Source organism: Hyla sarda, chromosome 6, assembly GCF_029499605.1.
Source record: "Hyla sarda isolate aHylSar1 chromosome 6, aHylSar1.hap1, whole genome shotgun sequence".
Classification (NCBI taxonomy): Eukaryota; Metazoa; Chordata; class Amphibia; order Anura; family Hylidae; genus Hyla; species Hyla sarda.
This window is the reverse complement of record NC_079194.1, coordinates 246,953,275-246,965,318: the sequence shown is the minus strand read 5'-3', so window position 1 is coordinate 246,965,318 and position 12,044 is coordinate 246,953,275. Positions and strand designations below refer to the sequence as shown.

General features: G+C 42.3%; 1 protein-coding gene across 1 annotated transcript in view; it reads right to left on the bottom strand.

The window, feature by feature from the left end:
- The window catches only part of LOC130277496 (mucin-2-like), a 307,722-nt gene that overhangs the window by 30,958 nt on the left and 264,720 nt on the right, over nt 1–12,044 (bottom strand). Inside the window, exon 34 of the mRNA XM_056528171.1 lies at nt 3,347–3,521. Within this exon, the coding sequence (XP_056384146.1) occupies nt 3,347–3,521 (175 nt within the window). The remainder of the gene's footprint in view (nt 1–3,346; nt 3,522–12,044) is intronic.

Sequence of the window (12,044 nt, the reverse complement as noted above, 5' to 3'; positions counted from 1 at the left end):
TTGCAACCCAGGATATGAATGTTAAAGTGCCGCAATTAGAAAAAAATCTGGATTTAAAGGGGTACTCAACTGAACTGGAAAACTTTTTTTTTTTAAATAAACTGGTGCCAGAAAGTTAAACAGATTTGTAAATTACAAAAAAGAAAGTTGCAACAGCACTCTTGGTAAAAAAATGGAGGTTCTTAGCTCACTTTTTGATCAAAATGTGTCCCCCCATCCACCACGCGGAGGTGGCCTCATATCGGATGGGACCCTAACATGCACAGCAGAGGTGAGTTATCATGTTAGGGTCCCATCCGATATGAGGCCACCTCCGCGTGGTGGATGGGGGGACACATTTTGATCAAAAAGTGCGCCAAGAGCCTCCATTTTTTGACCAAGAGTGCTGTTGCAACTTTCTTTTTTGTACATTTTGTATTTGCCACAGCAGCGGGCACCTGTGTATTAGGTTGTTGTGCTGGCTATTTTTCCTTTTGTTTTTAGATTTGTAAATTACTTCTATTTAAAAAATCTTGAATTTCCTTTCTGTCTGACCACAGTGCTCTCTGCTAACATCTCTGTCCATTTTAGGAACTGTCCAGAGTAGGAGCAAATCCCCATAACAGCAGCTGATAGTTACTGGAAGGATTAAGATTTTTTAATAGAAGTAATTTACAAATCTGTTTAACTTTCTGGCACCAGTTGATTTAAAAGAAAACGTGTTACAGTGGAGTACCCCTTTAACATTTACTGACTACTCAAAAAAAAAGCAATTAAAAACACTATGAAAAAAGGATTAAAGTGCTGTGTTTGCATTCAGCCTGACTTTAGCCAATATATGGATAAGGGGTATTATTGTAGCTACACTATATCCTGTATGTAAAATTAAGGCTAAGTTTCCACATAACTTTTTTTTTTTAAATATAATATAAACACCACCAAAAGCACCACAAAAAGTTCTTTCTGGCATTTTGTCTGGCATGTTCTTATTTGTGTGGAAATTGCATTTGACAGTGTTTTCACTGCTTTCAGAATGGCCTTTTTTACACATATAAAAGTGATCAAAAATACCATTTTTATTTTACCTACCTTAAAAGTCTATAGATGAAAGAATCCCAAGATTTAGAGATAAAAAGGCAATAGTCTTAGCCAGCTGACATTTTAAAAAACTGCCACTCAGCCAAAAAATGCCAAAGGAGAAATCACCAAGTGGGTTTTTCTATTGACTTCCAGCAAACATATGGCTGCAGAGGGTTTATGCACAAAAAAAAAAGTTGCATGGAAAATTTGGCTTAAGTTGAACTTACAAACTATGAGAGGCATTTACTAATCTTTTACTATGTAGTCTGTTTTTTACACAGTTTTTTTCTACTTAATTTTTGACTATGTGCGACAAATTTACTAAATTGTTGCATGGCGTTAATAAATTTGGCACACGTAGGTAAAAGTGGGAAATTTACTTCATGTAGTAGAAAAAATTGTCTGTTCCTTTTTCCTGCTGTCTGAATAGGTTTGGCTGCTAGTTTTCCTTCTGGATCTTTTGTTTTTGAGTTTTTTTTTTAGCTTTTTCACCACATCTAAATAATTCAATAACTAAATTGTAGTCATGGCTCAGAATAGTGGTAAACGACGTTTAGTGTGTGTGTGTGTGTGTGTGTTTATTATATTTTTTTAACATTGTTTTTTCTCCCTAAATGTACTTACTCTTTTTTTTTTGTTACTTCTTCTACAGATCTGTGTATCCTGTGGACTCCTTCGGATTCGGTGGACTACGACGACCAGCGTTTTTCTTTGCTTGATGTTAATAAAATGGTTAACGAGGGCTTGTGGGGGAGTGTTTTTTGTAATATAATTTTTTTTAAACCTGTTATGTATTTTTTTTTACTTTACTGGACAGGCTTAGTAGTGGAAGCTGTCTCACAGACGGAGTCCATTACTATGCCGGGCTTAGCGTTAGCCACAAAAACAGCTAGCGCTAACCCCCAATTATTACCCCGGTACCCAACAAACAGAGTCGGTACAAACAGGCCCGGAGTGTCAAAAATGGAGCTCCTGGGCCTAGGCAGTAACAGACTGGCGTTATTTAGGCTGGGAAGGGCCAGTAACAATAGTCCTCGCCCACCCTGGTAACGTCAGGCTGTTACTGTTGGTATTTGGCTGAGAATAAAAATAGGGGGGGACCCTATGTGTTTTTTTTTCAATATTTAATTATTTAATTTAGAAAAAAACGCATAGGGTCCCCCCTATTTTTATTCTCAGCCAAATACCAACCAAACAGTAACAGCCTGACGTTACCAGGGTGGGCGAGGACCATTGTTACTGGCCCTCCCCAGCCTAAATAACGCTAGTCTGTTACCGCCTAGTCCCAGGAGTACCATTTTTGACGCTCCGGGTCTGTTGGTACCGGCTCTTCCCGGCACCCCTGTGGTGTTGGGTACCGGGGTAATAATTGGGGGTTAGCGTTAGCTGTTTTTGTGGCTAACGCTAAGCCCAGCTTAGTAATGGACTCAGTCTATAAGACAGCTTCCACTACTAAGCCTGTCAAGTAAAATATGGAAAAAACACAACAGGTTTTAAAACATTTTTATTACAGAAAACACTCCCCCACAAGCCCTCGTTAACCATTTTATTAAAATCAAACAAAGAAAAACGCTGGTCATCGAAGTAGTCCACCGAATCCGAAGGAGTCCACAGGATACACGGATCTGATATGAGAAAAAAAAATGGTTTAGTACATTTATTATCACCTGCTCACACATCTCCCGCCCCGCATGACTACAACTGCCAGCATGCCCTTACAGTAAGGACATGCTGGGAGTTGTAGTTGTGTGGTGCAGGAGATGTGTGGGCAAGTGAGAAGCTTGTCCCCTGCCCCCAGCTGCAGGACTACAACTCCCAGCATGCCCTTACAGTAAGGTGGGGCCAAAGGCTGTCCAGGCATGCTGTGAGTTGTAGTCTTGCAACATCTGGAGGCACCCTGGTTGGGAAACACTGGCCTAAAACTGTGTTTCCCAACCAGGGTGCCTCCAGATGTTGCAAAACTACAACTCCCAGGATGCCTGGACAGCCAAAGACATGTCACACGTTGAATTTCCGCTGCAACAGAGTTCTGTTGAATTTTTCTGTGCTAATCATTATTTTTCTCAGTTTGAGGAATGTCGGCACTGAGATTTTCCGCGTGGACATTCCGACATGTGAACATTTCTTAAGCCCTTCTTTTACGTTTCCATTTATTTGTTTGACTCAAAAATTTCAGTGGCAGTTTTCCAAAAAAAAAGGCAGAAAAAAACTGGCATAAAGGTCAAAACAGGTTACGTCATTAAAGGGTTAATGACCAATGATGGTCAGCATTTTATCATGTACTTACAACATTGGTTAATTAAACAGCAAGGATTCGCTGGATCTGCAATCTTCATGACTTGATATCCTGGCTGATTACATGTTATTGGCTCTGATTCATTACAAGCAGTTGGTTGACATGCTATTTCACCAGTATTTGTACATTTACACTCCTGGCAATTTTCATACCATTCCTCTCCAACCTAAAAAACAAAAAAAAAAAAGTCAATGAGATTGTCTGGAATTTATGTAAACAATGGCCCTCATTTACTATTCTAAACCCGACCTCTTTTGTCGGGTTTTTTTGTTGCATCTTTGTCTGCGCCATGTCGCAGACATCGTGCGCCAGTCTGCGACACCATGCGACATTTTTTCCCGACGGACCCGATGTGGATTCTCCCAAACCCGAAAAAGGGGCGTTACCCGACATTTCTGAGCTTTCCCACGTATTTATTAAGGTTTCCAACCCGAATTTGTTGTATTGTTGTGGATTTTTTCCCGACAGCTCAGAGGAGTTGGAAACCAAAACCAACAAAACCCACGTGCGACAAACAGGATGCGACATAATAATAAATACCAGGGGAAAAAAAGCAGTCGGGTAAGAAAGCAAGATAGACTTACAACCCGATTTTCTTAGTAAATGAGGGCCAATATGCAATCATACTAAACTGCAGTGAAGCAAAATCTTAAAAACCATCATTGTATTTAAACTAAGGCTATGTTCACACATTATAAGGGTAAGTTTACTCATAATTAAAAAAAAATGGCTTTAAGATAGGAATAAAAAAAACTTTTTTTTAATAGAGTCTCTACTTTCAATGTTGGAATTAAGGCTGTTTTTTATACAGTGACTTTTATTGTGCACATTATTACATGAAAAATTATTTCTGGGTTTTTATAGCTATTTGACGCCTGTATTTTTTTTTTTGTTTAGCATTTAAAAAAAATGTATGCGCTGACAGACGATTTTCTACAGACCAGTGCTTTTTAACCTTTTTTTGTGACTGTACCCCCAAAGGGTAAAAGTATACCGAAGAATTTACGCGCGGGGGGTACCCGCAGACAAAATAACAAAATAAAAGTACTTATTTTCATAATAGAGTGTGCTTACCTTTCTAATGCAATACTTGGGCTTGTTTTTGTGCCATCAAAGATTATTCTAAGCTCCCTCTGATCCCCTTGTGCCATTATTCCCTCCTCCCTCTAATCCCCTTTTGCCATTATCCCCCCTCCATCTTATTCCCCTTGTGCCATTATCTTCCCTCCCTCTAATCCCCTTGTGCCATTATTCCCCCTTCATTCCTCTGATCCCCTTTTGCCATTTCTTCCCTCTCCTTCTCATCCCCTTTTACCATTATCAGATAATGGAAAAAGAGGATCTGAGGTTGCATTAAAACCTAACCTGACTTTTGCGATTTGGACTAGATTAATTACAAGAAAATGCAAAATAAGAATGAAACAAAAATATTTATACTGTAGTTTAATCAAAAAGTTTTTGATTAAAAAACTAAATACTGTCAAATGTAACTTTTTTTTAACGAAAACAAAAAGAACATTGTAAATTGAAACAATCCTATCACAAACAGATACTCTTAACATAATAAATGTTTAAGAAAATCATTAGGAATAAGAAATGTCATGTTTTTCATATAAAGATATAAAGATACAATAACATTTAACAAGACAGCACATGAAATGTGGAGTCCGAATCAGCTATATAGAGGGACGGGGAGTCACTACCTGCCTCCGTCCCAACAGCCAGTCAGATCAGTGTTCCAATACTGCAAGCAACCTCTATAGCCTGTAATAATGGAGCACCGATAACACTGATCAGTGCTGTACTATGATTGCATGTAATAGTGAGTACTATATGGAGGACTATAAAAAAGTGAATAAAATGTGTAAAGAAAATGTTAATAAATGTAAATAAGCCCCTTCCTAATAAAAGTTTGAATTACACCCTTTTTTCTATTTTTCGATTAACCCCTTAACTACTTGCAGACAGAGGGAGTACAGCTACGCCCTTGCGTCATGTGACTTAAGGACGAAGGGCGTACCTGTACGCCCTCCGGATTTCTGGTCACTGCTGTGTGCTGGGCGGGGATCAGAAAGGGATATCAGCAGCCATCCCTGCATATCACCTAGGGGGTCCTGAAACCCCCACTTGTCGGCAATTGACGCAATTCAACGGTCAATTCGGACCGGCGAATTGCAGCGTTTCCGGGGCATTCACCACTGACCCGGAATTAAAGAATGATCAGTGGACAATCCTCATCCATTTAGGGGTGGTGGACATTGTACCAGCCCCCTGGACATGCTCTCTGATCTTTGACCCCCCCCCCCCCCTCATCGGTCGCAAACTGTGCCAGTTTTCTGCCATCCAGCACATTACCTGTCAGAGAGAGTGTTAGTGCAGGCAGGGGGAGTGTTGGGAGTGTAAAAAAAGTGTCACGATTCGGCTTCCAGGTAGTGGATCCTCTGTGTCAGCGAGGGATTGGCGTGGACCGTGCTAGTGGACCGGTTCTAAGAGGCTACTGGTATTCACCAGAGCCCGCCGCAAAGCGGGATGGTCTTGCTGCGGCAGTAGCAACCAGGTCGTATCCACTAGCAACGGCTCTACCTCGCTGACTGCTGAGAAGGCGTGGAACAGAAGGACTAGGCAGAGGCAAGGTCAGACGTAGCAGAAGGTCGGGGGCAGGCGGCAAGGTTCGTAGTCAGGATGGGTAGCAGAAGTTCAGGTACACAGGCTTTGGACACACTAAACGCTTTCACTGGCACAAGGCAACAAGATCCGGCCAGGGAGTGCATGGGAGGAGGTCAGATAAAGGCAGGGAGCAGATGGAAGCCAATTAAGCTAATTGGGCCAGGCACCAATCATTGGTGCACTGGCCCTTTAAGTCTCAGAGAGCTGGCGCGCGCGCGCCCTAGAGAGCGGAGCCGCGCGCGCCAGCACATGACAGCAGGGGACCGGGACGGGTAAGTGACCTGGGATGCGATTCGCGAGCGGGCGCGTCCCGCTGTGCGAATCGCATCCCCAACGGCCATGACAGTGCAGCGCTCCCGGTCAGCGGGACTGACCGGGGCGCTGCAGGGAGAAAGACGCCGTGAGCGCTCCGGGGAGGAGCGGGGACCCGGAGCGCTAGGCGTAACAAAAAGTCATAATTTTTTTGTTTTTATTTGCAGCTGTCCCCCAAAAGTGGTCCGAGGGTCTGCAGCAGCTCTACTTTAGGGTACTGTGGTCTGCGCCCAGTGTTTTTTGTGGTGCAGATGTTTTTTTTTTTTCTTCTAAATTTGTGGCCGACCCTCTTTGGTATAAAAGAGCGGCTGGCCACTGTTAGTAAATCACCAGTGGTTTTTTCAGGGGATGCAGTTGTTTTTTCAGAGATATAAGCATTTCGTTTTTTTTTTAGCTTTTTAGCACCTTTTTGGGGCTTTTCGATCCGTGCCAGCAGTCCTGTGCTGTGTGCATGGACCATATCCCTGTGCAGCCTGCCCTAACCACTGTTCAGTGAGTTATCACTGATCAGCATTTTTTTGGGTTCAAGTGGGTGCTTTTTTTGTTAGCACCTTTTTTGGGGAGTTTGCGGTCCGTGCCACCACCAGCAGTCCTGTGCTGTGTTGACGGACCGTACCCCTGGTGCAGGCTGCCCTGACTGCTGAGCAGTGAGTTGTCACTAATTAGCGTTTTGTTTGGGGTTCAGGTGGGTGCTTTTTTTTGTTTGCATCTTTTTTGGGGGCTTATTGGTCAGTGCCACCAGCAGCAGTCCTGTGCTGTGTGGAAGGACCACACCCCTGGGGGGGGGGGGGGTTAGGGAAAAAGTTAAAAGCATCTCACCACCCCACACCTACACATTTTCAATAAAGTTACCACACATACATACATACATACCACCCCATAAAAAAATTTCAATTGGTCGGCAGGGTATTTTCGGCGGCGGAGGCATAAGAGTTGAAGCTCTCCGACTCCAAATCTGCCAGTCAGGGGGAGGAAGAGCCCACTTTCCTCCTTTTTTTCTCTCCATCCTCATCATTATTGAGTGATGATGAGCCCCAAGAAGGCGCCGCCACAAGGCAAGGCCACAATCCCCCCCCATGAAAGATGAAAGTGACCCAGTGACCCATGCCAGTATGAGTGACCCTGGTGCACATACTAGTTTACTAGCCCACCAGTCAAGCCCTCCTGTACACCCTACAGGTGAACCTGTCTTGACTGTCCCTGAGGACTATGAGCCCCTGGTTCTTGAGTTTGGCTTCACTGAGATTGACTACTTTAATAATTTTTTCAGTGAGGTCTTGGTCAATCTGATAATGGAGGAAACAAATCTGTATGCCCACCAATTTCTCACCCAGCACCCTGAATCCCTTCTAGCTAGGCCTAATGGATGGACCCCCATCAGTGCAGCTGAGATGAGGACTTTTTGGGTCCTCGTGCAGAACATGTGCATAATTAAATAACTGAGTGTTCGACAATACTGGAGTGGGAATAGTCTCTACAAAGTCCCACTCTACTGTAAGGCCATGTCTCGGGTACATTTTGGAGGCCTATGTCCCCAAGAAGGAGGGTTGCGATAGATCAGCTTCAAAGGGAGACTCATGTTTCGCCAGTACAAACCTAGCAAGAGGGCAAGGTATGGAATTAAACTCTACAAGCTGTGTAAAAGTACCTTCGAGTACACTTTCTGCTTTAGAGTTTATGAAGGGAGGAATTCCCGCATTGAACCCCCAGAATGCCCTCCCCCATCCTGAGAGTGAGCGGGAAAATTGTGTTGGACATGATGTACCCACTGCTGGATAAGAGTTATCATCTGTACGTTGAAAACTTCTATACCAGCCTCCCCCTCTTCAGGTCCCTCTCCGCCAGAGCCACTGCCGCTTGCGACACTGTGCGGAAAACCCAATGAGGCCTCCCAACGTATCCTGTCACCATCCCAATCACTAGGGGTAACAGCAGGGCCGTTACTAGTGACATGTTGCTGGTCATATATAAGGGCAAGAGGGAAGTCCTAATGCTGACCACCATAAAGGTAATGGCAGCACCCTGTTCATGTGTGAGGTACCACAATAACGGTCCTCAAGCCTGATTGTATCATGGCTTACATACAGTACATGGAAGAAGTTAATCTCTTGGATCAAGTCCTTAAGCCATGTAACGCCATGCACAAAACCCGGGAATGGTACAAAAAGGTTGTGGTGTAGTTGGCCAAGATGGCCATATACAACACTTTTGTATTGTACTGGAGGGCTGGCAACACAGTAACATTCCTCCAGGTTCAGGAGGTACTGATAAAGGCCCTGATATTTGGTGAAGAGGAAGGAGCGGGGCCAAAATTTACCATATTTATTGTCTTTGGCCCAGTTTTTATTTAATATTTTTCCCCCAATATACTTTCCACTGACCATTTACTTCAAAAATGTATACCCCAAAAAACGAAACCATTTCTTCAAATAATACTCGTGATAAAACCTCTTGGGGTGTTTTTCAAAACATGAGTCACTGGATCGCTTGCACTGTTGGTTTTCAAGTTAGGCCTTAAAAGCGCACAGTGCTCTCCCAACCCCCCCCCCCCCCCCCCCCCCCCCCCGAGCACTGTTCCAGGCAACAGTTTAGGACCAAACAAAAAAAATTTGGATGCAGAAGCAGAGCATTATTTGTGGGCGAGGGCACACATTTTACGTTGAAATGCTTTTGGTTCAACATACTACATGTGGGTACAATGCATGTTGGTGGGAAAATTGCAATTTTCTTTTTGGGTACACAGTATTTTGGTGAGAAAATTGAAATCTTCCTAATTAACCAACTGCCGTCTATCCAATCCAGGAAAATACATTTATAAAACACCTGTGTGTTTAGTTTTGGGTATTTACATTTTTATTTTCTAGTTTATTTATGCAGCTGTCAGCTACCGTCAGTTGGCAAGTTAGGCATCGTATTCTCACAGTGCTCTTTTCCTGGATGTCAAAATCTGCAAGGATTAGGATGCGACTTTACAAAGTACTATACACCGTAAAAAGACCTCTACGAACAGTCTACTGAGGTGGGAGAGCTGCCACCCGGGTCCCCTAAAAAGGGGAATACCAAAGGGGCAGTATTTCCGCCTCAGGAGGAACTGTTTACGCTCGGACCTAGTCCTTGACCTATTTTACCACCTACATCTCTCTCTACTTTATTATAGGAATAATGAATGACTTCCAGCCTACATCGGGTACTATAACTTTATACAGGGGTATGTATGAGGGATCATGTTTTGCACTGTGACCTAAAATTTTTATCTGTACCATTTTTTTTTTGGTTTATGGGACTTTTTGATCGCTTTTTATAAATTTTTCTAGGGTATACAAAATAACCCAAAAAAATGCAATTTTAAACTTTGGAATTTTTTTACGTATACACCATTGAGCGGGTGGCTTAATCAATGTTATATTTTTATAGTTCGGACATTTACGCATGCGGCGATACCACATATGGTATTATTATGTTTATTTTTATTTACATATTTTTTTTAAGGGAAAAGGCGGGTGATTCAAACTTTTATTAGGGAAGGGGTTAAATCACATTTATTAATTTAAAAAAAAAAATTTGCACCATTTCTTTAGTCTTTTTAATCTTCTAATTGCATAAACTGTTCAATGCTATGCCATAGCATAGCATAGCATTGATCAATGTCATTGGCGCTCTGCTGCTCCAGCCTTGATCTCAGGCATGGAGCAGCAGAGCGCCGATAGGAACGGAGATGGAGGCTGGTAGGGACCATCCCCTGTCCTCTCAGCTGTTCAGGATGCCGCAATTTCAATGCCGTCGTCCCGAATAGCCCGACTGAGCTGCCGGGAACCGTTTGCTTTCACTTTAGACGCGGCTATCAACTTTGATCGCCACGTCTAAGGGGTTAATTCTGGGCATCAGCGCGATTGATGAGGTCCGGCATTAAACGCCAGGATCCCCCGGCTATGACGCAGGGTCAGCCCGTGACCAGGGGAGCGGGACCAGGGTGTACAGGTACGCCCTTGTCCTTAAGGTGTTAAAGTAGAATATGCCATGAAAAAAACAATCTTGGAATCAGACTGATAAGTAAAAGCATCTTAGAGTTATTAGTGCATAAAGTGACACAGGTCAGATTTGCAAAATCTCCTTTGTCCTTAATGCCAAAATGGGCTATGTCCTTTGACAAAACATTTACTTTTCTAATATACTTCATCGGAAAATGTTATTAAATTTTTATAGAAATCGTGGCTTAAATAAAAAAGCTGTCCACTAGGGCTCCCTTACCTGCTGGGACACCAATGAGTCCAGAGGCAGAGTCAAATGACGCTCTTCCTGCAGGAGCGCACAGCAGCCGGGAGTGAGCACACAGTAAGTAAGGTTCTGCATCCCTCCAGATTCTGTCAGCTGTGAGGGATGCAGGAGTTTTTACTATACTAGAGCTCCGCAGCAGCCATTAGCTGTTTTCCCCCCAGTGCACTCCTAGCATTACTGATGCTGTAAGTGCTAGGAGCGCACAGGGAATTCCACCTGAAATGAAAGCCCAATACACTTCTATGGAATTCCTCATTCCCGTTGACACATCGGAAATCCAGCTATTCCGCAAGCAGGAATTCTGAAGTGTCAACGGGAGTGCGGAATCCCATAGAAGTGTATTGGGCTTTCATTTCAGGCGGAATTCCGCCAGCGGAATTCACACATCGGATAATTTACCAACATAATTTTGTTTATATGCATTTTTATCTGTAATTGGCAAAAAAAAATAAAAAATAATAATAATAAATAAGTGTAAAAAAATTTTCTTTTTTTTTATTAATTATTTTTTTTTTTTACATAAGTGTGCACAGAGACTAAAATATGTCTGTAAATTTAATGATGTGTGAACTTAGCCTTAGGCTGCTATTACACTTGGCAGTTTATTTTTTTTTTTAAACTGCCACTGCTATTTTTTTAGCTAAGCCAGAAGAGAAAAAAATGCAATTTATGACTGCTGCCTATATTGGTCTTATTTTTCAGTATACATTGGCCTCATTTAAAAAAGTATCGGTCATCTCCCCTGAACTCTGAGCCTTAGTAAATGCTTTAATTCTCTATGCAATAACCATGCCTATAACTCTGCATGACATGTGTTCTACCTGGTCATCATCCTGAAAATTACCCTTTAGTTCCTGCCATCAAAAGTAAAATTAATGGTGCCAGTCGGTTCAGGTGAAGGGCAGATCGGGACTTTCTTAGGGCAATTGCAGGGTTCCGATCAGCTGAGAAGATGACTGAGAGGTCCTTTTCAGCCTCTGTGCCATCTGATCGTTGCTCTGGAAATATAGGCAGCCTCAGCTAAGCAAAGTGCCGATAACACTGATATGCCATAGCTGTAAACCGTGTTTACAATCAAAAGATTGCATGTAATCGTGCAGACTAAAAATATTGAAAAAAAATAATAAAGAATTTTAGTAATAAATCTAAATAAATAACAAAGGGACAAAAATAGTAACAACAAAAATAGTACAAGGTTAACTGGGTACACCTGTACCCCCAGGTGTGGAGAAAAGGTATAAATAGTAACAGAGTCCCAGTCCTCAAATACTCTAACCAAAAAAAATGGATGTACAGTGGATATTAGGTGAAAATTGTATTTAATATCACATATAAAAGAAACACCTATTAGCATTAAAATATCAAAGGATACAATCAATAAAAATATACCCAAACATGAATAAATCCTATTAGAATAAAAAAAATGGATACTGCA